Genomic DNA, 27,670 nt, shown 5'->3' with positions numbered 1-27,670 from the left:
GAGGGTGTCAGCTTGGCCCTCCTCGACCTGCTAAGCCAGTGCTCCCTCCACTAAGCTGCCCGACAGGAGGAGGGGACATGCCCCCGCTGCCATCTGTCTAACTTTTCTTAGGCTCCAGATGGACACAGGTGGCCCGGGACACCACTGGCCTCAGCCTGGGCATGTCTGCCCAGCGCCAGCTTCTTGCCGACATCTGTCGGGCTCCCACTGCCGGGAGCGACACCTGCCGTGGGAAGCGTGGACGCAGGGTTTAATTTAAGTTGGAGAACAGCACAGAGAGGGGAGTCCAACAGAGGGGATACTGGGGCCTCTGGCTTGGCCAGCTCTGTTCGTTGTTGGGGACGGCCATGTGCCAGGAGCAGGTGGCCAAAGACCAGGAAGGCCCACCCGGCACCTGTCCGGAAAGGACCTGGCGTGGCTTGCATCAGTCTATGGAGGGCAGCTCAGTTCAAAGACACGGGAACTTCAACAAAAGAGCCCTGGCTCTAAGACACCGTTTCACTTTTCACTTTATTGAGCTGAGCAGGGTCACCCCCAGTCGGAAAGTCCCTGGGAGAGTCGAGTGCTCTGAAAATGCACAGGTGATTGTGGCTGGAGCAGCAGGACAGGGAGGAGGTATCTTTGTCCCAAGATGCTTCTTCACATCTTTCTGAGGTCAGGAAGGCGTCAGCGGCCACCATCCTCTCCCACCACAGGCAGGACTGCAGGCGCCAGCCCCCAGCACTATTCTTTGCCGACACGAGGACGAGGACGCAGTCCAAGAATTCTGCTGGGAGACTTAAGGAAATGTGAAGGCCATTGATGCTTTGGAAGAGTGAAAATAAATTTTTTCAAGCAAGATCTAAGTGGATGGGAAATGCCAGCGTGGACGCGAAACCTCAGGGCTGGCAGCACGGGTGTCCCCTGCCCACGTGGGAGGAGATCCGCCTCAGTGGGCCTCGCTGTCAGCTTTTACATCATCCATGCTCCTGGTTGGGGAGAAACACATTCATTACATAGATGCAAACATGGTGGAAACAGGTAATAGAGAAAGTTCAGGATTTCTGGAATCCTTCCTAGAGATAATCATCGGATAGATCATTTTTACACACATGCATCATATCAATTCCTTTGAAGCATGAGGTTGCTCCATCACAAATGCTCTGGGAACTCCCTGCTTTCTGCACTAGCATGTTCTGGGGAGACACACCCAACACTTCTCAGAAGTCCCATCTCCTGCCCCGGAAGTCGCCGGGGACTCCCACCCCGGCCTCTTCAAGGTTGTCAAGAAATGCAAAGTTCTCGCTTTGGCCACGATGTGTTTGTTCACACGCTTTGTGTTCCTGGCTTTCAACAGGGGTGGCCAGCTCCCCTCCCCTGGAGAGTGGGCCGAGGCAATGCCTGGCACCTAAGGGACAGAATCAGGTAGTAGTCACTGTGTCTTCCTTACTTTTCATTGTTTAACAGCTTTACTGAGCTATACTGATTCTATAAATTTCACCTCTGTAAACAATTCAGTGACTTTTTCTACAGCCAGAGCTGTGCAACCGTCACTCACGGCAGTTGCTTCAGAACACTTCCCCAGTCCCCAAAGAACCTCTCACCATATAACTATCACCCTGATACTCCCAAACCTCCCTTCCCCAGGCAACCACTAATCTTTCTGTCTCTATAAAATTTGCCTACTGCAGACATTTCCCACAGATGGGATCGCATATCCTACGTGCTCTTTTGTGACCGGCTGCCCTCCCTCCAGATGATGTTTTCAAGGTTCATCCAACGTTGTCGTAAGTATCAGCACTTCATTCCTTTTTATGGCCAAATACTATTTCACTGTATGGATAGAGCACATTTTATTTATCCAGTCATCTGTTGCTAGATATTTTGGGTTGGTTTCAATTTTGGGCTGTTGTGAATAATGTTGATATAAACATTTGTATATATTTTTGTGTGGATATATGTTTTCAGTTCTCTTGGGTATAACCTAGAAGTAGAATTACTGGGTCACAGGCTAGCTTTATGTTTAACTGTTTGAGGACCCTGCCAGACCATTTTCCCAGGTGGCTGTGCCATCTTGCATTCCCACCCAGAGAACAGGAGGGTTCCAATTTTGCCGCATCGTCGTCAACACTGGGTATTGTCTATTTTTTTCCAATAGCCATCCCAGTGGGAGTGAAGTGGCATCTCATTGTCATCTGGATTTGCATTTCCCCAAGGCTAATGATGTTGGGCACCTTTCATTCTGCTTATTAGCCATTTGTATATCTTGGACTTCATCAAAGGAATCAAATCTTCTTTAGAAAACTGCCCATTCAGATCCTTTGCTCGTTTGCCTGTTGTGCTTTAAGAACCTAGTGTTGGACACTAGGTTGGCTGTTGTGCTTTAAGAACCCTTTATATGTTCTAGATACAAGTCCCTCATCAGACAGGATTTGCAGATAGTTCCTCCCATTCTGCGGGTCGTCTCTTCACTTTCTTGATGGTGGTATGTTTTTCACTTCGATAAAGTCCAGTTTATCCTTTTGTTGCTTGCGCTTTTGGTGTCCTATCTAAAACGCTTTGTCTAATTCAAGGTCACAAAGATGTACTCCTATCTTTTTGTATTTTTATAGCTTTAGCTCTTATGTTCAGGTCTATAATCCAATTAGTTTTTGTATGCGGTGTGGGAGGATATCCATCCTTTTGGATGTGGATATCCAGTTGTCCCAGCGCCATTTATTGACAATCCACTCCCCATTGTCCTGGCGCCCGTGTTGAAAATCAACTGACTCTGAGAGGTTTTATTTCCGGACTCTCCTGTCTGTCTATCCTGAGGTGCCCTGTCTTGATTACTGTAGCTTTGTGGCAAGTTCTTAGATTGAAAGGTGTGAGTCCTCCAATTTTGTGCTTTTTTAAGATTGTTTTGGCAATTCTGGGTTCCTTGAGTTTCCATGTAAATTTCAGGTCTTCCACTCCATGAACATGGTGATATATTTCCACTTATAGTCATGTGTCACTCAATGGTGGGGATGTTGAGAAATGTGTGATTAGGCAATTTTGTCACTGTGAGAATGTCAGAGTGTACTTAGACAAACTGGGACGGTATAGCCTACAGTATGCCTAGGCTGTATGATATAGAGGCCGTAGGGCCACATGTGGCCTTCTGGATCCCTGAGTGTGGCCTTTGACTGAATCCAGATTTTACAGAATAAAGGGATTTGTTCTGTGATGTTTAGATTCAGTTAAGGGGCCACACGTGGAGATCTGGAGGCCCGCATGTGGCCCCAAGGCCGCAGGTTCCCCACCCCTGGTACAGCCTATTGCTCCTAGGCTACAAATCTGTACAGCATGTTACTGTTCTGAATACTACAGGCAATTGTAACACAATGGTAAGTATTTGTGTATCTAAATACATCTAAACATAGAAAAGGTATAGTAAAAATATGGTATAAAAGATAAAAAATGGTTCCTGTATGGGGCACTTACTATGAATGGGGCTCGTAGGACTGGAAGTTGCTCTGGGTGAGCAAGTGGTGACTGAATGTGAAGGTCTAGGACATGACTGTGCACCACTGTAGACTTTATAAACACTGTGCACTTAGCCTATACTAAACTTAAAAAAAAATTCTTTCTTCAATCTTAAATTAACTTCAACTTACTTTAACATTTTATGTAACCATTTTTATCTTATGTAATGATGTATTTTTTGACTCTTGTAGTAACACTCAGCTTAAAACAAACATTGTACAGCTGTACAAAAATATTTTTTCTTTATATTCTTATTCTGTAAGCTTTATTCTCTAAAATTTTTCTTTCTTTTTAAACTTTTTTGTTAAAGACTAAAGACACACATTAGCCAAGGCCTACACAGGGTCAAGATCATCAACATCACTGTCTTCCACCTCCACATCTTGTCCCACTGGAAGGTCTTCAGGGGCAGTAACACGCGTGGGGCTGTCAGCTCCTGTGACAACAGTGCCTTCTTCTGGACACCTCCTGAAGCACCTGCCTGAGGCTGGTTTACAGTTAACCTTTTTTTTTTTTTTGAATAACTAAAAAGTACACTCTAAAACAATGACACAAAGCATAGTTTTTAGTGCATACACAAACTAGTAACATAGTTATCATCATTATCAAATATTACGTACTGGAATCGTGTGTGCTCTACTTTCATACGACTGGCAGTGCAGTAGGTCCATTTATGGTGGCATCACCATAAACATGTGAGCAGTGCCTTGCACTGTGACGTCAGGACAGCTAGGACCGGCTATGGTCACAAGGCCATAGGAATTTTCTAGCTCCATTATAATCTTATGGGACCACCATTGTATATCTAGTCTGTTAATGACCAAAACGCTGTTACACATACAACTTAGGGACAGTATCGTATCCGTGTAGGGAATTATCTACCAGCTAAGGGTCACCCTTGCAAGCAGGCTGTTCTAAGGGCAGCACGTCAGGCCTGCTGTATACATGTAGTGTTACATTAATTGAATTTGGGATGTTAAACCAACCTTGCATTGCTGGGATAAATCTCACTTGGTCATGGTATATAATCCTTTTTTATGGTGCCAGATTCTGCTTGCCTGGTATTTGTTGAGGATTTTCCTAAGAGATACCCGTCTGTAGTTTTCGTTTTCTGTTGATGCCTTTGCTTGGTTTTGGTATCAGGATATGAGTTGGGAAGTGGTTGTGAAGGATTACTGTTAATTCTTCTTTAAATGTCTCATAGAATTCATAGTGGAGTCTTCTGGGCTGGGCTTTTCTTTGTGGGAAAATTTAAGATTACTAATTTGATCTCTTTACTTGTTGTAGGTCTATGCAGATTTTCTTTTAATATTTCTTCTTGAGTCAGTGTTGGTAGCTTATGTCTTTCTAGGAATATTTTCGTTTCATCTCAGTTATCCAGTTTGTTGGCATACAAACATTAATATTCCCTTATAATCTTTTCTTAAATGACTGTGAGGTAAGTAGTAATGTCTCATCTTTCATTCCCGATGCTAGTAACTTGAGTCTTCTAATTTTTTGGATCAGTCTAGCTAGATTTCAATTTGACAGTTTTTGTTGTTTCTTTCAAAGAATCAGCTTCAGGTTTTATTTTCTCTACTATTTTCCTATTCTCTATTTCATTAATTTCTGTTCTAATCTTTATTTTCCTCCTTCTGCTGGCCTTAGGCTTAGTTTGTTCTTTTTCCAGTATGTTATTGATTTGAGACCTTTCTTCTTTTTTAATATAAGCGAACAGCCATCGCTTTCGCTCTAAGCATTGCTCTTGCTGCGTCCCGCCTGGTTTGTTGTCTCTGTTTTCTTTCATTTCAGGAGTGTGTTGTTAAATTTCCAAATATTTGTGAATTTACCACATTTCTTTACATTACTGAGTTCTAATTTCATCCCATTGAATAAATTGTATTCATTCCAGAGAACACACTAAGATTTCAATCCTTTTAAATTTCTGAAGTCTTGTTTTATGGCCATCCTGGGGAACAGTCCACGTGCACTGGAGAAGAACGTGGATTTCGCTGTTGGTGGCTTTCTCCTTGCTCTGCCCTCCCTGGGGTCAGTCACTTCAGGGGAGATGCCTGCCACGTTTGAGGACACTCAGGCAGCCGTACGGAGGGGTCCCTGCAGTGAGGAACTGAGGCCTTCGGGGGACGGCAGCCAGGCTGACATCTCTTCAACCTCACGAGAGACGGTGAGTCAGAGCCACACAGCCCCAACCCCCTCACAATCTTGCCCCACAAAAATCGGACAGAGACGGTAAATATTTGTTGTTTCAAGCCACTAACTTTTGGGGTAATTTGTGACAAAGCATGAGATAACTATACAATTACCCGTACGTCTGCTGGCTTTCAGGAGAACAAGTCTTGAAGCACAGTTCAACTTTAGGCAGAAGATTTATCTTTTCTGAGAAAAAAATTGAAAACGTTGAGTTAATTATTCTTGTTGAAGCTGACAGAGGCCGGGTACTGTGGCTCACGCCTGTAATCCTGGCACTCTGGGAGGCCGAGGTGGGAGGATTGCTTGAGTTCAGGAGTTCGAGACCAGCCTGAGCAAGAGTGAGACCCCGTCTCTACTAGAATAGAAAAAATTAGCCTGGTGTGGTCGCGTGTACCTGTAGTTCCAGCTACTCTGGAAGCTGAGTCAGGGGGATCACTTGAGTCCAGGAGTTTGAGGTTGCTGTGAGCTAGGCTGACACCACGGCAGTCTAGCCTGGGCAACAGAGTGAGACTCTGTCTCAAAAAAAGCAGCTGACAGAATCAGTGACACACACCTTGTTAATGGTGGCCTCAAGACTCTGACGATGAAGACAATCAGATCAAGTCAGTTCTGATTTGGGGAGTCAGTGGGAATTCTGGTTTGTTTTTTAAGAGATGGGGTCAAGCGATCCTCTTGAGTTGCTGGGATTACAGGTATGAGCCACCATACCTGGCTGGCATTCTGGTTTTCTAACACCCAGAATAACTATGCCTAGTAAAACAAGTTACTTGAGATCCAAAGACTCAGTCTTCAGTCCCTGTCATCAAAAGAAACTAGATATCAAAGATGAAATGCCCTTCACTTGGCCAAAGCCACTCTATAACTTCTACTTCTTTTTGTTTTTTGAGAAAATCTTGTTCTCGTGCCTGGGCTGGAGTGCAGTGCTGTCATTCTAGCTCACTGCAACCTCAGACTCCGGGGCTCCAGCGATCCTCCAGCCTCGGCCTCCCAGAGTGCTGGGATTACAGCCATGTGCCACCGCACCCAGTCTACAACTTCTACTTCTTATTTAAGCTAAATAGTTGCCTTCTCATAGAAATCCTTTTATTTTATTTTATTTATTTATTTTTTTGAGACAGAGTCTCACTCTGTTGCCCAGGATAGAGTGCCGTGGCATCAACCTAGCTCACAGCAACCTCAAACTCTCGGGCTCAAACAATCCTTCTGCCTCAGCCTCCCGAGTAGCTGAGACTACAAGAATGTGCCACCATGCCCGGCTAATTATTTCTATATATTTTCAGTTGTCCAGATCATTTCTTTCTATTTTTAGTAGAGACGGGGTCTCGTTCTTGGTCAGGCTGGTCTGGAACTCCTGACCTGAAGGATCCTCCCACCTTGGCCTCCCAGAGTGCTAGGATTACAGAGGTGTGAGCCACCATACCTGGCCGAAATCCTTTTTTTTTTTTAAATCATTTCTTTTGGTTGTTTTGTACAACTTGAATTCATTTCTATGTTTTACACACTGTGGCCTTTAATATTCACATGAATTAATGTGAGACACATATGCTTTCTAAAGACTGGTTTTATATGCTGTTTATGTGAAGGAAACTCATTTTCAATTCAATAAAATTATTTGCAAAACCTTATGTGTTTGCGTACATACACTTGCACCCACAAACGCTGCATCTGTCTGGGGTAGTCTCTGTAAGAGACTGCCAGCTCTGGAAAGATAAGACCTCTTAGAATAAAAGGAGGCGCGGTGGCTCATGCCTGTAATCCTAGCACTCTGGGAGGCCGAGGTGGGAGGATCCCTCGAGGTCAGGAGTTCAAGACCAGCCTGAGCAAGAGCGAGACCCCGTCTCTACTAAAAATAGAAAGAAATGATCGGGACAGCTAAAAATACATAGAAAAAATTAGCTGGGCGTGGTGGCGCATGCCTGTAGTCTCAGCTACTCGGGAGGCTGAGGCAGGAAGATTGCTCGAGCCCAGGAGTTTGAGGTTGCTGTGAGCTAGGCTGACGCCACGGCACTCTAGCCTAGGCAACAGAGCGAGACTCTGTCTCAAAAAAAATAAAAATAAAATCAAAGGAGAGAAAACTGGGGCAGGTTTAGGAGTGGTTTTGGGTTAAAGAGGAAGGAGCTGGTGGAGGGGAGGCTGCAGGCTCTCCAGAGGGTGCCAGGGTGTCTGTCCCCGGATGGCAGAGATGAAGACAGCCATGGCTCTTTTACATACTGCTCCCCCCAACCCCATACCTGGGTCTTCCTGCTGAGCTGTGCTGGGCAGCTGCTCCCGCTGCCTCAGGGCCTCGAGGCCCGCCAGGTCGGGCGGGTGGCAGTGGCCACGCATCACCATCACCCGCTGGCCCTGGGTGATGGCCCGGCTGCGGCAGCCCAGCCGAGCCTGGTCCCGGCACATCCAGTACACCTTCTCCCCCGCGGCCTTTTCCTTCCTGTAGAGGAACGAGTCGTGCACCAGGAACCTGCCTCCGAGGGACGTCCTCAGGAACTCCAGGGGCCGGAGGGCGTCTGAAGGGGAAGGTGACGCAGTGAGTGGGGCCTGGGGGGCAGGGATGCACGTTTCCCCCACGTCAGCCCCAACCAGGACGCCGCCACCCCCCAGTAGGACCTCAGGGGAGAAGCCCTGACTGCGTGGCGTGCAGACTGGCTGGCCCTTTCTGAGGGCCCTGCGGCTGCCCGAAGCCCGCGCTCTCCCGGAGGCCTCTCCCGACCGTGCGGCCCCCCAGGGCAGAGGCTGGGCCAGCCGAGCACCTGTCACAGCCCAGCTCCTTGTCCACCCCCTGCCAGACTCTGACTTCTAAGCTGAACCAAAAGGTCACGCAGCGTGGGGGCTCGGGTGGCCTGGGGGACACGGGGAGGGGAGACGAAGGGTGCCCAGGGCCCAGTGGGTGCCGAATGCGTCCTGCAGCTGCCAATGGCGCCACCCCAGCCCTCCAGCTCTTCTCGAGTGGTCTGAGCAGCTGTCTCCCCCGACAGCCAAGCCTGCACGGAGCCATCACCAGGCAGCCTGTGCGCGGGGGCTCAGGTCCCGGGGGGCTGCCAGGCAGCAGGGAGACCAGAGCCCACCCGTTCCTCCTGCCCGCACCCACCCACGCCTCCTGCCCGCACCTGGGCCTTCTTCCCATCGGGCCAGGTTGGGGAACTGCTCCCGTTGTCTCAGGGCCTCCAGGCCCCCTAGGTCAGGCGGGTGGCAGTGGCCACGCATCACGGTCACCCGCCGGCCCTGGGTGATAGCCCGGCTGCGGCAGCCCATGCGGGCCTGGTCCCGGCATGTCCAGTACACCTTCTCCCCCGCGGCCTTCTCCCGCCTGTAGAGGAACGACTCGTACACCAGGAAGCTGCCCCCCAGCGGGGTCCTCAGGAACTCGGGGCCTCCTGTGGGAACAGAAGAGGCATCAGGGAGGGAGGCTGGAGCCCAGGCTTGGGAGCACCGTGGGGGGCCCTATTCAGGAGCAGCATGGCTACCGGACTGAGCCCCTGGCCCCGTGCCTGCACCCCTCCTCACAATGAGGTGGCTGTGGAGCCCAGGACACAGACCCTGCCATCCCCCAAACCCAGATGGCCTTCAGCTGCCAGGGACTCCCTTTCCTGAGGCCGGGCAGGGACCCTGCAACCAGAGGCCTGGCGCCCCCCGCATGCCTGCAGGGTGGTGGCTGCTATGTCCACTCACCTGTCCTCGGCGCCCACACGGGCCAGCGCGCAGGGTGCGTCGCACCTGCTCAGTCAGAGGGATGCACTCACAGCCTTGGGGGCAAAGCAGCTGGGGCTGCATGGGGCGCTGTGGCAGCAAGTGCGGCTGCAGCAGGGCCACGTCCCCTGCCCCCGCCTGGCTGGGCAAGCCCTGCCCCGTCTTGGGCCTTCTTGGATGTGCTGAGAGGGAGGACCCAGGAGGCTGGCTGTGCCCTTCTGCCCAGAGGTCTCCCTTCCCCTTCCTCCATCCAGGCAGAGGTGAGTGGGGACAGAGGGGGAGTCGTGCGCACATTAGGTGGCCACAGGGGTTCCTAGAGCAAGAACGCCCCTGAGCAGGCGAGGGTAGCTGGCTGCAGAGCCACCTGGGAGAGAGTCGGCGAGGGCTGAGCAGTGGGGGCACTGGGGGGCGGCCCAGGAGGCAGGAGGACCCTGCAGGGTGCAGAGTATGGGGATGGGGGAGGACAGCTAGCCAGGAGGAAGAGTGGGGACATGTGACTACAGGAAGTGAGCCCTGTGACCATGGGACAGGCTCCACCTCCTTCCACATGCAATTAAAATGTCCACTTAGGAATAAAAAGGCAGAGACCACGAGGCCAGAGACGCTGACGGGACACAAGGGGGCGGCAGCCAGGAACTGGAGGCCTGAGGTCCTTCCGGAGGAGGCGTCGCGGTGAGGGTTAGTGGTGTGAAGAGCCAAGATGGAGCCACGGCAGCTGCCCGTGCCCAGTGGAGGAAGACACGTAGGGGAGGAGGCGGTGGGCGTTTGCGTCCAGGATGCCGGTCCCCTGCCTGAGCCCCAGAAAGCCGGCAACCAGGCCTGTGTGCCCAGGGCAGGAGTTTCCTCCTGTGGGCCCCGACCAGCCAAAGACCCACACGGGCAAGGCCCGGGGTCCCACGGTGGAAATGCCACTCGCTACTGCCGCCCCCTGCGCTAAGCCCGCGGTCAGCGCCTCAAGGAGCGCATCAGAGCCAAGGGTCACCGAACACTCGGGAGAAGCTGCACCCTGAAGACAGAGACCAGCCCCCGCAGGCCGCAGGCTCTGAGACTGGACAACTGCAAAGGAGATGTCCAACCATGAGAGCAAAACTTTGGAAAATTAAACAGAAGGACTGGAAGACAAAACCTAGGAAACAGTGCCGCATAAATAATCCCTCATCCCAGCAGGATCAACTTCCGACTCACAGGAGCAACGGGAAGACACGACGACAGGGGAGGTTATCAAAGAACACAAGGAGATCGCCCCGCGCTGGAGGACACAGCTCCCAGCCTGCGCACACTGACGGGAGAAGACCCTGCGGCTGCAAGCCCAGCCCGACCACACACAGGATGGCTGGTGGAGAACGGACCCCACCGCCAGGAGCGCCACACACAGCCAGCCTGTCTACCAGCGTGAGGGGAGGTCTCAGAGTGCCTGCCAGGACTCTGGCTCGGGACGACTGGAGGGGGGACTAATGCAAACCACAAAACCAAGAAAGAGAAAGGCGGGCCCAGAGCAGGAGTTCGGCAGAAGTAACCCTCGGAGACCGACGGGTGCCCTGAGGCCAGGCTGGAGCGGGGCAGGGCCCCCCCCAGGGCCTCATCAGCAAAACATGGAGGTGTCTGAAGATCTGATCAAGGTGAGGCAGGACGAGAAGGAAGAAAGCGGTGATGGGCACACAGAAACCCAGGCAGCCTCAGCAGCTGCTGCACCGCAGAGAACGCAGCTGCGCAGGGAAGGGTGGGGAAGGCAATGGCATCGCGGTGTCTCCCCCGCTCTGCTGTGAACAGGTTGATATAACAGAATAAAAACAAAAACCTGCGCATTGTAAGGTTTTTTGGATTGGCTGGCACCAGAGAAAGAAAGACCGCGGCGCCCTATTACCACTAAAAGGCCGGATTGTAGGGCTGGTGGCGGGCACCCCTCCCCTCCGTAATGGAAAAAGCAGCAGCCCACCTGCCGAGAACAATGCCTGCAAGGCCCAGCTAAGTTACAGGATGACCACACCTGGATGGTCACCCTGAGGAGGGTCTCGCTTCCTGGAGTCCACACATACCACCGGCCCCTCCTATTTCTCAGTATCTGCCCTAAAATTGCAACGGAAAATTCCTTGCTCTCCCCACCATAAATCTTCCCACCAAAGAAACCCCCACCCCAAGCCCTAAAAACATAAATAAGCCCACTCAAAACTTCTGGGCGATGTGACTTCCCGGGCTTCTCTCTCTCCCTCCCTCCCTCTCTCTCTCTTTCTCTCTCTCTCCCCCTCCCCCCGAGAACCTTGCCCGGGAACGCCCCAATAAAGCCTCGTTGCTTACCCCTTTCAACTCTGCTCTGCTTTCTTTCTCTGGCGCCGGCCAATCCAAAAACCTTACAGGCATAAGTGCCCTGAACGGTGGGCCTGTGGATTGGAGCCGAATCCTTACTTTCTCTGACTGGAAGTTAACAGGTGACAGGGAGATTGAAAAAACAATAGCAATAGAAGCACCTTTTAAGAAATAGGGTAGCCGGGCACGGTGGCTCACTGCTGTAATCCCAGCACTTTGGGAGGCCAAGGCAGGAGGATCGATTGAGGCCAAGAGTTGGAGACAGCCTGAGCAACATAGCGAGACCCTGTCTCTACAAAAAATAAAATTTAGCTGGGTGTGGTGGTGCCTGTAGTCCCAGCTACTTGGGAGACTGAGGCAGAAGGATCACTTGAGCTCAGGAGTTCGAGGCTGCAATGAGCTATGATGATGTCACTGCACTCCAGCCTGGGTGACAGAGCAAACCCGGTCTCTAAATAAAAACAAGAAAGAAATAGACGGCAAATACCCTAAGAAACACCAGACACTGCCCAGGGGCTCGCAGGGGCGGGGCGAAGGGGGCAGGGCAGCTGTGCAGCTCGCACCATTTCCTCCCACACAGGACAGGTAAATGGAGACGGAATAAAGACAGGGTTAGAAAATCAGCTCTGAAGTCAGGGCCTACAGGCAATTCGGATGACTCAAAAACTATGGGATTGGGAAGAACCTCTGGAAAGAGGCAGGTGCCTCGTGGACATGAGCGCAGGCGTGGGGAGCTGAGAAGGCTGGGCCGAAATTTCTCTTCTCAGCCAGACGGGACAGGGGCAGTTCCACTGTGACCACAAGAGTCCAAACACCAGGCAAAAAACCAGAGGGGAAGGAGGGGGGAAGGAGGAGGGGAGGCGTGCGAGTTTACCCTGAGCTGCTGAGATCGGGGGGCAGGTCAGGCTGGAAAGAGGGGGGCTGGGTGGGTGGGACCCCACTGAAAGCAAAACTAGGTGGGCTGAGGAATGGGAGGTGAGGACTGTAACTCCTTCTAGAATGTTCAGAGAAGGAAGGAAGACGTTTGCCCGTGGCACACGTGAGGTCGGGAGGGCAAGGCTGCCGGGTCTGGGGCCTGGTTCCCGGGACCCAGCTCCCCGTCCGTCTTCAGGTACCTGGACTCCCCCTTGGCAACGGGCTGGCGCGTTTCTCTCGCTGCCTTAGGGCCTCCAGGCCCCCCAGGTCAGGCGGGTGGCAGTGGCCACGCATCACGGTCACCCGCCGGCCCTGGGTGATGGCCCGGCTGCGGCAGCCCATGCGGGCCTGGTCCCGACATGTCCAGTACACCTTCTCCCCCGCGGCCTTCTCCCGCCTGTAGAGGAACGACTCGTACACCAGGAAGCTGCCCCCGAGCGGGGTCCTCAGGAACTCGGGGCCTCCTGGGGGAAAGGGACAGGTGGTCAGGGGAGGGGACAGAGTGGGCTGAGGAGGAGGCAGGGGCCGGGCTGGGCAGGCCTGATCTCCCCCACCTCCCTGTACCCCAGGGAAGCAGGACTGGAGGGAGGCAGGGTGGGCTCAGGGCCCTCACCGGGGTCTGTGTCCTGGTCCTCTTCATGGGGCTGGGCTGGAGGCTCCTGATCTTTGACCTTGGCTCGCTTTCTGGGCCTGGGCCTGGTGAGGGTCAGGGTGCCTGGCCCCCTGCGGTAGCACAGACTGTCCACGCCTTGGAGCAGCTTGTCCACTTGGCCCCCGGGCCCCTCCGGCCTGCCCTGCAGCGTCTTCATGGCCTTCTCCTGCTGCCGCCGGGCCTTCAGGCCCTCCAGGTCGGGCGCATGGCAGTGGCTGCGCATCACGGTCACCCGCTGGCCCTGGGTGATGGCCCGGCTGCGGCAGCCGTGCAGAGTGTGGTCCCGGCAGGTCCAGTACACCTTGTCGCCCACGACCTTCTCCCGCTTGTAGAGGAATGACTGGTGCACCAGGAAGCTGCCCCCGTAGCACGTCCTTAGGAACTCGAGGGACCGGGCCTGTCCTGGAGGGGGGACCCAGGGCAGTCACAGCCGAGAGACAGGGGGTGCCCACAGCACTTTGGGGACTGACATGCATTTCTCCTTTATGGCTGAAATTGACCACGGCTGCTGGGGCCATTCCCACTGACACCTCCCACCGGGAGATCCAGAGAAGCTGCAGGTCCCCTCCCAGTCGTCACCTCAGTGGCTGTGAGACTCCGAGTCAGTGTCACCCCGGAAGGAGCGAAGACAGACTGTGACTCGGGCCTATGTTCCCAGTCCTACTTTCTCTTAGGGCTTTAACTTTTATCCACTTTGTGAGTAGCACACACACGTGCCATAACACTCGAATGGTACCAAAAAGTACACAGTGGAAAATAAGCCTCTTCCTGCGCCTCCCAGGTACCCTGTGCGGTGGCCGCCTTTGGTCCTTAAATCCTTTCTGCGCTGGGAGATGCCCAGGCTTCTCGAACCCAAGCCCACTGCCCGCTTACGGGTAATACAAGCCGCCCATAAAGCCCCGACGCGCCAGTCACTGAGCCCCACCTGCGGGGCTGGCGCTTCCCAGTTGCCGAGCTCCAAGACAACTCAGGCTATCGCGCCCGTCTCAGGATGAAGCTCCTGAAACTCTAGCAATTACGCCAATTCTCTGAGGCTACAGGGCAACTACCAGTGGGGCTGGCGTTTGAACCTGGGACCCATGGCCCCAAACTCTCCCTTCGGGCATCCCTCCTGAATGGAAGGACACCAGCCCACCTGGGAGCCCGCTAAATTCTGATTTCTGTGCCCCCACCAGACCCTGCTGCATCAGAACATGCTGGAAGGACCTGGGACCCCCAGATCACAGCTGGTTCAGGAGCAGTAGTTCTATCCCGTGGGCTTAATGATTTTATACTTTTCAAAGTCATTTTGACTTTGAGCACATTTTAAAAAACCACAGGGGACCCCACATTTCTACTTGGGCTCGGGAAGGGGCCTTGGGGCCCCGCCCGCCCCAGTGTGCACTCACCCATGCCCAGCGTCGGGCGTTTCTTGGGGGGCAGACTCAGCAGCGATAGCGTTCGGGGTCCCCTGTCTTCCTCCAGGGCCGGCTTGCTCACCACCAGACCAGGGGTGGGTTCCGGCTCCTCAGGGCACAGCCACGGGCCCACCCCCTCGAGCGGCTCCTCCACTTGGCCTCCAGGGCCCTCGGGACCCGGAGGATCCCCGAAACCCTCGGGCAGGGCCAGGCTGGGCAGCTTCTCCTTCTGGCGCCGGGCCTCCAGGCCTTCCTCATCAGGCGGGTGGCAGTGGTCCCGCATCACGGTGGCCCTTGGGCCTCGGGTGATGGCCCGGCCACGGCAGCTCAACGCTGCGTGCTGGCGGCACTTCCAGTACACCTTGTCCCCCACGGCCTTCTCTTGTTTGTACAGGAATGATTCCAGCACCAGGAGGCGGCCCCCAAACGGGGTCCTCAGGAACTCCAGGGGCTTTGGGGCTGCTGGGGGCAAGGGAAGGCCTGGGTTAGCTGGCCCAGAGTAGGGCTGGTGGCCAGAGGCATGCGCAGAGCCGGTGAGGGTGCTGGAGTGGAGCAGGGTCCCTGCAGTGGGAGGAGCCTGTTCCTCCTCGTGGGCCCAATCAGGAAGTCCAGACTCTCAAGGTGGCTTTACTGGGGGAGGGGAGTGGACATTCCAAGCAGTTAAAAGAATTTGGCACATCCTGCAGCCCCCATGAGCTCAGGGAGTGCCCAGTGCCCAGGCGGTGACCCACAGGGATGATCACGTGCTCGTTATACCAGCCTGGGACAGGGTCATGATCAGACACCAGGAGGCTCAGCTGGGAGCAGGGACAGACAGCCAAGGTCACTTCACTACAAAGGAGAGTGCCCAGGGCCCGTGGAGGAGCTGGGCCAGGGGCAGCAGGCCTAGCCCCTCACCTGTGTCCTGCTTGCTGCATTTCTGCTCAGGGCTCTGGGGACCTGGCTGGACTGCTGCCCCCTGCTCCTCAGCTGGCAGGATCTGCAGAGTGCTGGCAAGGATGGTGGGGCCAGATGTCTCCAGGGACACGATACAGCGCACTCCTTTGGGCACAGATTCCACCTCATCCCCATCCTGGTTGGAGGCCGTCAGCAGGACCAGTTTGGAGAACTCCTCGGGCTTGATGGGGGCTGCTGGGATGATATCCATGCCCGGCTCAGGGGATGGCTCCTGGCCGGCCTTCATGCTCTCACCCTCCTGCTCGCTGGCCTCGGGCAGGGGCATTCCAGGACCGATGGCCTGTCCCTCAGGCCACACTCAGTCCCAGGCAGATGGATTTCTCCTCCTCCCTGGCAAGGAAACTGCGAGTCCAGGGGCTCCGTCCTAAGGAGGCAAAATCCCAGTGAGTGGAGGAAGCTCTGCGCCTGGGGCTCTAGAAACGGGCTGGGAAGGAGGTTGGGCAGATGGGCTACCTGGGGTCCCTGGGGCTGACAGGCTGGGAGGGACCTGCTGGAGCTGGGGACCCTGGGCTGCTGCTTCTCTGCTGGGTCCCCTCCCCTGTCCAAGCCTCACTTTCCCCATCTGTAAAATATGCACAATAGACACCTCTCCCAAGGGGCTGTTGGGTGACGGATGCTAATGCTGTGAATGACAGCCCACGGGCCTCTCACATGCCGAGCACAGGCGAAGTGTTTCCACACACTTTCCCATCGACCTTCCAGCCCCACGTTATGAAAGTCGGCCGCTCCTACCGACCCAGTTGACAGACGGGACACTGAGGCACAGAAAACAACGATATGCCTCAGGCTGAAGAGGCAGGAAGTTGAGCCTCAGTTTCTGCTCCGGTGCCAGCGGACTTGCTGGACCTCTTGGACTGTGCACTCCACCCAGTGCTGTGCACCTGTCTCAGGAGGCTGGGCCAGGTGAGCGCTGGTGCTTTGAAGACAGCGCTAAAGCCTGGCCCTGGGAGGCCCCTGTCCTAGGCTGGAGGCCCCAGGCCACCTAGCCCTCAGGAGATGCCAGGGCCCCACAAGAGCAGTGACCTTGTGTCTGAGCCAGTGCTGGCTCAGCTGGGCAGGGACGCAGCTGTGGAAGTGTCAGAGAATCCCTCCAGGTCACGGGGGGCTCCCTGGCTTCCAGCCTGGAGTAGCTGAAAGGCTGACAACGTGGAGCCAGCACGGGGCTGGGCTGGCCGGGAGACCCCGGCCTGGGTGCTGGGCCTTAGTCCGCAGTGGGGAGCAGCCTGTGTGTCTTTCTGGGATGACTGGGTGGTGAGCGGATGGTGGGGTCTTTCCCAGCTCTCAGTGACAGCTTGGAAACAAGACTAGTGCAGCCCCTGACATTTTTAGCTTCCTCACTGGGGAAAAGTCACCCCTGCTCCAAGTTTTGCGGTTCCGGTTTCACTGGCCCACATTTTTGTCCCATAGTTCCCTGCTTTGGGGACCCACATTCTGCTCCCCAAAAGCCTGGTCAGCTCCAGGGTCCCTGTGGGATGACGCAGAGGGGCGCCCAGCCCAGGGCAGCCATGAAGTCCCCATCCTCCCCCGGGCGGGACCTTAAGAAATACCCCAGGTAATGAGCAGATGATGTCATGCCCCCCAGCCTCGGTCCAGCCCCCGGACAAGCCAACCCCTGTTCCCCCGTGCGGTCCTTCCGGTCCCTGCCCATCCCGCCCACAGGGTGGTGCGAGGTGCTGGGAATGGGGCTGTGGGGGACAGGCCCTGCAGGGGCCTCAGGGGCACAGCCGCTCCGGGCAGGGGCGGGAGGCCACACCCACACCGCGCCCCGCCCCACGCACTGATTGGCCCCGCGCACGTCCCTCCACCTGCAGCCCCGCCCCTCGGCTCCCGGCGCTGCGGCTGAAAGAGACGACTGGACCGAATGGACCGGAGGGAGGACGCGGCGCGTTCCCTGACTCGCGTCCCGCCCAGTCCTGCGCTCTCCCGCCCTCTGGAGAAAGTCCCCACTGCCCCAGGCCAGGCAGGGCCAGCCCCCGCCAGCAGCCTGCACTCCCTGCCTTCCCGGGGACAGAAGGCCAAGCCCCTTCACATAGGCCCTTTGGACAACTCAGGCCACCAAAGTGATTCCTCTGCTGCCCACCAGCGTGCAAATTCCTACGGGACACAGCAGAGGGACAGGAGTGGAGGCTGGCATGGGCTCCCCCACACCAGCCGCCTACGTCTCAGACCACCCAGCACAATGAAAGCCCCACATTCCCACGGAACGTGCTCCAGTCACGGGAGATGACAGGAGAGAGTACAATCCTCCCAATTAAAATTTCTGTTTTGGCCGTCCTGTAATCCTAGCACTCTGGGAGGCCGAGGCGGGTGGATCGTTTGAGCTCAGGAGTTCGAGACCAGCCTGAGCAAGAGTAAGACCTCGTCTCTACTAAAAATAGAAAGAAATTAGCTGGACAACTAAAAAACAATATATATATATAAAAGTAGTCGGGCATGGTGGCGCATGCCTGTAGTCCCAGCTACTCGGGAGGCTGAGGCAGGAGGATTGCTTGAGCTCAGGAGCTTGAGGTTGCTGTGAGCGAGGCTGACGCCACGGCACTCTAGCCTGGGCAAGAGAGTGAGACTCTGTCTCAAAAAAAAAAAAAAAAAATCTGTAACAAAATAAGCTACACACAAAAGGACAAACACTGCATGATTCTGATTACATGCAGTACCTAGAATAGTCAAATCTGTGGAGGCAGAGCGTGGAATGGTGGCTGCCAGGGGCTGGCAGCAGGGCGTGGGCTGGTGTTCAAGGGCTCGGAGGTTTAGTTGGGAAGATGACAGAGTTCTGGAGATGACGGTGGTGATGCCCGCATGGTGAATGGGTGCCACTGAACCGTGCACTTAAAAATGGTTACGATGGTAAATTTTGTCTATTGTACCACACACACACCCCACCTGTCACAAACTGTACGCAGGAACACCCCGTTTCCCGAACATCGTCGGGGAATGAGGTTCCCCTCACCATCTCCACTGTCTAGGTGAACAGAGCACGAGTCCTTGATTTATTCACTCTCTGTTCTATTTGTTTTACTTTATATTCCTCTTCATTCCTCTTCATCTGAGAGATGAGGGTCTTGTCCAGTTCCGCTACCCCCCCCCCCCATCTGCCTCCGCTGATTTATTTCCATTTGGGCCATCAGGGCACTTGGCTCTCCCGCAGCCTAAAACCAGCCTAAGGAGAAACTCCTTCCCTCGATCAGCCAACGTGCCACCAGCCCCTTCCCATCTCGGCCGCAGGCCCCAACTCCGCAGGCTCCACCCTCCTCAGGCCACTGCGCTGCAGGGGCACGGCCTGGCCATCCCATCAACCACGTGCTCCCCGCAAGCACCTGCTTTGGCCTTCAGGGAAAGAGCCCTCCGTGTGGGAAGACCACAAAACGTGGCCTAGTCACACAGTGGAATATCATTCGGTAAATAAAAAGGAAGGACGCTCTGACACATGCGACAACACGAATGAACCCTGAAAACAAGCTACGTGAAAGAAGCCTGGCACCAAAGACCAGGTATCGTGTGACTCCACTTACAGGAAATGTCCACAATGGGCCAATATGTGGACACAGAAGGTATATCAGATTCGTGGTTGTCTGGGGTTGGCAGGGACTGGGAGTGCCGGCTGAGGGGCGCGGGGTTCCTTGGTGGGATGATGAAAATGTTCTAAGATCAATTGTGGGGGTAGATGCACAACTCTGTGAACATATTAAAGACACTGAACTGTACACTTTACACGGGGAAATTGTATGGTATGTAAATTGCATCTCAGTAAAGTTGTTAAAAAACAATCCCTGTAGGTATGACTCCATGGAAAAGGGCGCTTGGATGAGAAGCAGTTTTCTGTACATAAACAGCTCTGCTGAACAGTGGAAGCTTCTTGTTCCTAGGTTCAGTTTACTCGTCTCAGCAGAGGGGTGGCGTGGATTATATGTTGTGGAGTTTTCTAAATGTTAATATTATATTTTAAAAACGATATAGAAACCATCTTCAAAGTGTTAAGAACATACTAGTAAATCACCCATAATCCTGCCACCCAAATGCACAACTATTTCCATCCTTGTATCAGTGCCTTCAACACACCCTTTACTTTCTGCGGTGCACGCACCGTGCTCAGCTCGCGGTGTGCTACTGTGTTCCTCTTGCCGGCAGGATTCCCCCACCTGCGCACCAGACGGAGCCTTTGTAAGGGACCATAGCGCTTCCCAGGGCAAGCCCAAAGTACTGTAGTTACGAAAACACGAATTTCAATCCTCAGCAGCAATGCTCTGTATGGCCACAAGATGGTGATGTTGCTCCTTAAAAATGTTCCTACAGCCTCGGTAAAATTAAGAGGGTGATGATGTTTTCAAAACAAGAATTTGGAAGGTTTTCTCTGCTAGACAAAAAATTCAGAAGGACTTCCATATATCTATTAGTTCCAATTAACAGATTCAGCAAAGACTATGTTTTCTAAACCAAACGAGGAAAATTTTTCAATCCCCCTCCCCCCCAACTATTACTTGGACACTGACTCTACCTCTATCTAACCCTCAATCTTGTCTCTCCTTCTGTTTCGTCTCTACTCTGGTCATATGTTATTTATTGACTAATTTTATTTTACATGTTCATAACTTAAAAACACATAACTAGGAAGTAATACATTAAAATGTCAAAAGTAGTAAGAATAGTGATTTTATTTCCTCTTAAATTTCTTTTCTTTTTCTTTTCTTTTCTTTTTTTTTTTTTTGATACAGAGTCTTGCTCAGTCCCCCAGGTTAGAGTGCGGTGGTGTCATTATAGCTCACAGCAACCTCAAACTCCTGGGCTCAAGCGATCCTCCTGCCGCAATCTCCCCAGTAGCTGAGATTACAGGTGCGCACCATACCCGGCTAATTTTTTCTATTTTTAGTAGAGATGAGGGTCTCCTTCTTGCTTAGGCTGGTCTCGAACTCCTGACCTCAAGAGATCCTCCCGCCTTGGTCTCCCAGAGTGCTGGATTACAGGCATGAGCCACTGCGCCAGGCCCACATGAACTCTTTTTCCAGTGGAAAAATATTAAGCCCTCTAAAGATAACCTTCCGCCGGGGGCGAGGTGGCTCACGCCTGTAATCCTAGCACTGTGGGAGGCCAAGGCGGGCGGATTGTTTGAACTCAGGAGTTCGAGACTAGCCTGAGCAAGAGCGAGACCCCCATCTCTACTAAAAGTAGAAACAAATTATATGGACAGCTAGAAATATATATAGAAAAATTAGCGGGGCATGGTGGCACGTACCTGTAGTCCCAGCTACTCAGGAGACTGAAGCAGGAGGATCACTTGAGCCCAGGAGTTTGAGGTTGCTGTGAGCTAGGCTGACGCCACTGCACTCTACTCAGGTCAATGGAGTGAGATTCTGTCTCAAAACAAACAAACAAACAAAAAAAAAAAACAGATAACCTTCATCTCCTTGTGTGGTAATTTTTTCCTCTAACTCCAAAACTCTCAGAAAAGAACAGAGATCCCACCACTATGCAACATAATGTCATACAAGACAATGAAGAGGAATATAAAGTAAAACAAACACAATAGAGAAATGAATAAATCAAGGATACTAAAATCCCTGTCGTGGGACTTGCAGAGCCTCAAAGTATCTCCCCCAAAATATCTATTAACTACAAAGGCAAAGGGAGCAACTGCACAGTGGAGAAATCCTCCAGACATGGCCTGAGTGATGAAGGTCAACTTCACCAGCAATAAGACACCAAAACCATAGACTTCTTGGTAAGACACACCGACCGAGAAGAACCCAACATCACCTCTCTCATATTCTTGCCACAAATGCCGCACCCTGCTCCCCGAAAAGCCCCAACTGAGGGACGTTCTACTAAACAACTGACCAGGACACTTTGAAAGTGTCAGAGTCACTGAAGGCAAGGGAAGACTGAGAAACTGTCACAGGCTGGAGGAGGCTGAGGAGACACAACAACTAAATGCAATACGGGATTGGATCAGATTCTGGAACAGAAAAAAACATCAGGGGAAAAACTGATCAAATTTGAATAAGGTCAAGATTTGATTTCCAAGTTTGGATCATTATACAATGTTACGATGTTGACATTCAGGGAAGCAGGGGTCATCAGTATATGGGACATCTCTGTGCTTATTTTTTAATCATTTTTTTTTTAGAGGTGGGGTCTCGCTATGTTGCTCAGGCTGGCCTCAAACTCCTAGGCTGAAGTGATCCTCCTGCCTCAGCCTCCTGGGTATTTGGGACTACAAGTGTGTGCCACCATGTTCAGCCTCTAATATTTTTGCAATTTTTAAAAGTCTAAAATTAAAGCAAAATGAAAGGTTTTTGGAAATCCAAGTGTCAAATTTATAGATGCAACAGGAGTTAACAGAGAAAAGGAGCAACGCTGAGATCTCCTGGGGAAAATGTGAGAAAGAGAGAGGGGCAAAGGGAGAGCACCTTGCCCCTCTGGTCCTCCTGCTTACAAGCCTGGTGCCGAGTGACCTGCCCAGAGCCATGGCTCCCTGACCTGGGACCTGAGTCAGCCACAAAAAATTCCTGTGACATCAGCCCTTACTTCCATAACCCAGTAAACTCTCTTCCTAATGTCACCATCATCTTCCCTCTGTCACTGGGCAGACGAGGCCTCTGGGAACTTGAGCGTGTGGCAGGACTGCACAGCTGGTGGAAACCAGGACTCTCAAACCCAGGCTGGGCTGGTTCAGAGCCTTTCTCTGCGCCTGAGCAGCAGATGCTCACAGTCGGAAATGCCAGTTACGAGGAGAGCCGCTCCACAGAGCTGAGGGTGTGCCCTAGAAGCAAGTAAGCAACTGCACTGATGTGTTCCCATAAACAGCTACTTCCTCATTTACTGCAGTTTTGCCTCACGGCAGCCTCCAGCAATGTGGCCAGTGGGAGGCACCACAGGAGACCAGAGGTGGCAGCCAGCAGGTTCCTGCAGATGCCTGCTGGGCAGGTCCTACCAGCGCTGTCTGTCTTGGGCCCAGCCACCACCCAACCAGACTCCAGCCCTGCAGGGTCACCCTGCCTGGTGCCCGCTGCCCTTCAGCCTGGCTGTGGTCGCAGCTGCTAGCCACTGCTGAGCTCCGGGTACCTCACCGTTTCCCATCTGGCCTCTCAGCTCTTCCACCACTGGGGAGAGCAATTAACTTCTCAGCTGGACTCTTACAGAAACTTCTGTTTTCTCAGTTGGACTCCGGACCAATCCATCCTTCAAGAATCTAAAGGACTGATTTCAACATTTACACTACTAAATGTTAACGATGTGGCGGTGCTAGCTGAACACTTGGCATACATTTCACTTTATCTTCCAAATAACCTCAGTTAGATTCTACTGTTCTTTCATATTACAGAGGAGGAAACTGAGGCTTAGTCTTAGATTCCTGCGATCCAGGGCCAGACCAGTAAAGACACCATTCAAACATCCTGCGTCTGCCTTCAGGGCCTCAGCTCTTAAAACCAGTTAAATGGTTTTTTCAACATTGAGGATTCTGACCCCTTGGTATCAGTGGGTTAAGACTGGTGCTACTCAGCTGGGATTATTTTGGCTTTCAGGCAACATTTGGCAATGTCTGGAGTCATTTTGTCTGTCACTACTGGAGGGGTGGAGCTGGAGAGTACCACTTGAATCCAGCAGGTGGAGACCAAGGATGCTCATAGACATCCTACAGGGCACAGGACCGTCCTCCACCCCACCACAGAGAAGGATCTGGTCTGAAATGTCAACAGCACCAAGGCTGGGAAACCTTGCTTATGACAAGCATTTTAAAAAATGAAATCAGATACAAAGCATACATCCCTATAATGAAACTTTAATTGCAGTTACTTGTATGTGTGATTCGAGTCTATATAAGAATTACCTGGAGCATTTGATAAAAATGCAGATTCCTGGATTTCACATCCAAAATTCTGGCTGAGGGTCTGGAGAGGGATTCAAGAATCTAGATTTTGGCCGGGCGCGGTGGCTCACGCCTGTAATCCTAGCACTCTGGGAGGCCGAGGCTGGCAGATTGCTCGAGATCAGGAGTTTGAGACAAGCCTGAGCAAGAGCGAGACCCTGTCTCTACTAAAAATAGAAAGAAATGATCTGGACAGCTAAAAATATATATATATAAAATTAGCCAGGCATGGTGGTGCATGTCTGTAGTCCCAGCTACTCAGGAGGCTGAGGCAGGAGGATCACTTGAGCCCAGGAGTTTGAGGTTGCTGTGAGCTAGGCTGATGCCATGGCATTCAGCCCGGGCAACAGAGTGAGACTGTGTCTCAAAAAAAAAAAAAAAAGATAATCTAGATTTTTAACAAATACCCATGAGGCTCTGACACCAAACTATGGACTGAACTTTGAGAAACACTAGAGTAGATGCCCTTGAGAAAGAGGAGCCTGCAGTTACGTGACCAACCTAAGAACAACCTGAGCTTTTCTTTGTGCCAGGCCCCACATGAGTATTTTATATACATTATCTCATTTAATCTGTAACATCGTACAGGTTTCCTCATTAATGTGTTAAATAAAATCATTAATATCTGTTTATTTTATATCAGTGGGAGAGTCATGATTTCACCTTTTTTGAAATTATCCTTGAACAACTTAACAAGTTTCAGGAGTCCTGGGGTGTTGTGCAGACCTCTAGAAGAGAGGAATTTGCCCAAATTTATAAGTACTACGCCTGAAATCCAGTGGAGAAAGCAGCTTGAGCTTGGCTTCTATGCCTCCAGATATCGAATAACAGACTTTAAAAAGCCTAATTTAAAATTCCTTATGAAGACTTCAGGAAAGCAAACTGAGAAGGGCCTATCTAGTGAATTAACGCTGTAGCTGCACCTATATAATCAGGCTAAATCTAATGAGAGCAGCCTTATTTTAGGATCAAAAATATCTTTCATAGATTATGAGACTGAATGGAAATTTATGCTTCAATGGAAAACTATGCATTGTTTAGAACACATCATTCCTGTTCTCTGGTTTTAGCCTTTCACTGACTTTGAGTTATTTTAGATAAATTACAGATAACTGAGAAAATTATAGGTAACTGAAAAATTATAGATAACTGAGAAAAATGCAATATAATCCTAGTCTATAGACAAGTAAATAAATGCTCTCTTTTCTGTGTAAATACAGACATATATATAAATCCCCCCACTGTGGAATAAGCCAGTTTTACCTCCATTTGTACATTCATTTCAATATTCCTGATGTACAGTCTTCTAGAATCTTCTTTGCATTCTCTTGCAAACTGGTCATAACATCTTACTGCCCTAGTCATTGGTCCTAAAATCATTAGATTCCAATCAGCAATTTAAAAAAATTACATAGAAAATATCAATTTGCATTGCATGTAATAAAAGCATTATTTTGTGAAATTTTTGTTATTTATTCTAGTTTGATTTAAATGTATTTTTTACTTTGGATGCCCACTGTTTTTGGGTAAATACTTGGGCCCTAATGTGTTTATTTTGTAATATTCAATTTTCACTCAATAAAGATTTGATAAGTGAAAAGGGCAAAAGGCAGATTTAAGTAGAAAGTTCAAAAGTCTCAAGGTTTATGGTTCATCAGTCTCTTCTCCTCTTTCCTCTCTCCCCAAACTGAGGATACAGCCAATACCCTGAACTGAATGCAATACTCAGGTGGCTTGCTTTGAAACTGCTGCCCTGCTGGTGGTCACCAAGGGCGCAGTGTAGACCCCAGACCTACACAATATTAAGCACCGTTAGGTGCCTCTCAGACACCACTGGGTCCAAACTCTAATCAGTAAGGTCCTGAGAGCCAGGAGGCTGTCTTGGCAGCTGACAGTGCATCAACAGAATTACCTTCACATGTGAGAGAGAGAACCACCACCATCATCCACTAACACCTGGGTCTCTGGTGCCGGCTTGCTGGGCAGGAGGTCTGGGGCAAGTCCTGTAACTTCTCTGGGCTGGTTTCACCTGTAAAATAGGAAAAGTGGCAAATGAGATACAGTGGGTGAAATTCTTTCATAAACTAAACCATTACACAGGAATAAGGAGTTTTTTGTCTAGGTCTTGCTCTTTAAAAAAGTTCCGGGATGATCCCAATAGCTGCCCCCAGCCCCCACCAATGAGCCACGAGGTTCAGAGGTGTGCTTTGCCTTGTTCATGAACTCCTCTATGATCGTATGCACAGACTGTGTGTGCATACAGGCACTGCTCCTGGGAGAAGTTAGAGGTCCCCCCAAAGTTTAAGAATTACTATGTGGGGTTTCGCAATCTAAGCACCACTGGCATTTTGGACCAGATAGTCTTTGCTGTGGCTTGCTGTCCTGTTCAATGTAGGATGTTTACCAGCCTCCATCCCTGTCCTCTACTTGCTAGATGCCACTATTATCCCCCTCCAAAATTGTAACAACCAACATTGCCCGAGGGGCAAAACTGCCCAAGAACCGCTGCTGCAAAGCAACTTAGAAGGCTGGGCACGGTGGCTCACGCCTGTAATCCTAGCACTCTGGGAGGCTAAGGCGGTGGATCATTTGAGCTCAGGAGTTTGAGACCAGCCTGACCAAGAGCGAGATCCCTGTCTCTACTAAAAAATAGAAGCAAATTATCTGGACAACTAGAAATATATAGAAAAAATTAGCCGGGCATGGTGGCGCATGCCTGTAGTCCCAGCTACTCAGGAGCCTGAGGCAGGAGGATCGCTTGAGCCCAGGAGTTTGAGGTTGCTGTGAGCTAGGCTGATGCCAGGGCACTCACTCTAGCCCAGGCAACAGAGGAAGACTCTGTCTCAAACAAAACAAAACAAAACAAAACAAAAAACAAAGGGAGCTCCCCGCTGAGGGGACCCCCAGCCCCACAGCCTCCCAGCACTCTCAATCAGCGTCTTAGTCATTCTTACTCCTCCTGTTCCTAGCCCACTGTGTCCTCAAATCTCATTCCCTTTACACCTGATCATGCCCAGCTTCCATCTCCTTAGGACTTGGGTCCTCACCACGTCTCTTCAGCAAACCACCTCTCACACCAAACATTCATGACGTCTTGCCGTCTTCAGCAGGAGCCACTCCAAATCTCCCCAGAGGGTGCCCAGGGGTTTTTCTTCCTAAAGCTTAACTTTCGTCACGTCTGTTCTCAATGAAAATCGTCTCCATCTCATCAGCTTGCCATTATAAACGCTACACAATCTAGCCCCAACCTCACGCACTCTTCCATGGCCCAACTAGGAGCATTTAGAAAAGGAACAAGATAAACCTGATCCAATCACATGACAACTCTAAATAAATCAAGTCCTGAAAATCACACTGGCCCCAGAAAGCAGAAATGCCAAAACAAAAACGTACTCTTTCTTTGGAATTGAAGTTTGCACGTGTTTATCTGATTACGGGAGCTCCACATCCTTCAAATGCAAGGAATAAAGGAAATTGAGAGTTTCAAACCAGATCAGACCCATTAGGTCCTGACTCAGTGGGTTAGCAACAGTCTTTTGGAAAGGAGTGGAACACAATGGAATACAATTGAATTAGAATAGATCTGGCTGCGTCATGTGAGCTTAGGGTAAGCATCTCCCTCGAAACGTGTGGCTCAGTAATCTAGATCTACGGCCACAGGGTATACACGTAAAATATATTTTTCGGTGTAGGTTGAGTCTATAAAGTTTGAAAGCTGGCTATCTATAGAACCAGAAGTGGAAGGCGGTGGTGTAAAACCAGCAAACAGTTGCAAGGTCACTGGGACCTCCAGAGCTGCAGAGATGGGATGGGACTGGGGGTAGGTCCGGGGGGAGCAGCACCGGGTGGGGCGGACACGGCCAGGAAAGGCGGACGAATGTGGGGCTCCCTGATTTGGGGGTGTCAGTCCAGGGAGCGGTGGGTTTCGGGAAGGAGGAGCGAGGGGGAAGGAGGGGACGGACAAGGAGGCTGCGCGAACGCTGCGACGCAGAGCCAAGGGACCCCCTCCCCAGCACCAGCAGCCCTTGGGACCTCCGGGAGAGCCGGGCCGGGGGCGCGTCCACGCCGTGGGACCCTCCCCCCGCTGGGGCCCGTCCTCACCGACGGCAGCGGGGCCCTCCCTCCGGTGACAGCTGCGGCGCGTCCCTGGGCTTCGGCCGCTGTAGCCGCAGGCGTCAACCTGGCGGCCCAGGCCGCTCCAGCCACCACGACCCCAGCGCCCGC

The 27,670-nt window shown here is 51.9% G+C and overlaps 1 protein-coding gene across 7 annotated transcripts; it reads right to left on the bottom strand.

Moving 5' to 3' along the window:
* Positions 1-484: 484 nt before the first annotated feature.
* On the bottom strand, positions 485-27,670 carry FLYWCH1 (FLYWCH-type zinc finger 1). 7 transcript variants are annotated; one of them, XM_045542353.1, is made up of 12 exons: positions 27,548-27,670; positions 25,359-25,475; positions 24,710-24,816; positions 15,526-15,949; positions 14,620-15,090; positions 13,193-13,633; positions 12,780-13,043; positions 11,656-11,772; positions 8,781-9,047; positions 7,908-8,180; positions 5,790-5,862; positions 485-968 (listed from the first exon to the last, which is right to left on the bottom strand). In XM_045542353.1, the coding sequence occupies exons 4-12, from the start codon at positions 15,848-15,850 to the stop codon at positions 929-931; spliced, it is 2,271 nt and encodes a 756-aa protein (XP_045398309.1). In that variant the 5' UTR covers positions 15,851-15,949; positions 24,710-24,816; positions 25,359-25,475; positions 27,548-27,670; the 3' UTR covers positions 485-928. The 7 variants fall into 7 exon arrangements, with proteins under 7 accessions (XP_045398309.1, XP_045398312.1, XP_045398313.1 ...); XM_045542356.1 differs by having other exon boundaries at positions 14,620-15,087; XM_045542357.1 differs by lacking the exon at positions 11,656-11,772.

This window comes from Lemur catta, chromosome 2, assembly GCF_020740605.2.
Source record: "Lemur catta isolate mLemCat1 chromosome 2, mLemCat1.pri, whole genome shotgun sequence".
NCBI lineage: Eukaryota > Metazoa > Chordata > Mammalia > Primates > Lemuridae > Lemur > Lemur catta.
The sequence above is the reverse complement of the archived record's forward strand: the minus strand, read 5'-3'. Positions and strand labels throughout refer to the sequence as shown.

Excerpts from the sequence above, each read along its gene's own strand:
- FLYWCH1 (XM_045542353.1), bottom strand. The coding sequence starts at position 15,850 with ATGCCCCTGCCCGAGGCCAGCGAGCAGGAGGGTGAGAGCATGAAGGCC. Across the intron at positions 15,091-15,525 it reads ATGCAGCAAGCAGGACACAG|CAGCCCCAAAGCCCCTGGAG; the intron begins GTGAGGGGCTAG and ends CCTTGCCCCCAG. Across the intron at positions 969-5,789 it reads GAAAGCCAGCAGACGTACGG|GAGCATGGATGATGTAAAAG; the intron begins GTAATTGTATAG and ends CTCCCCAACCAG.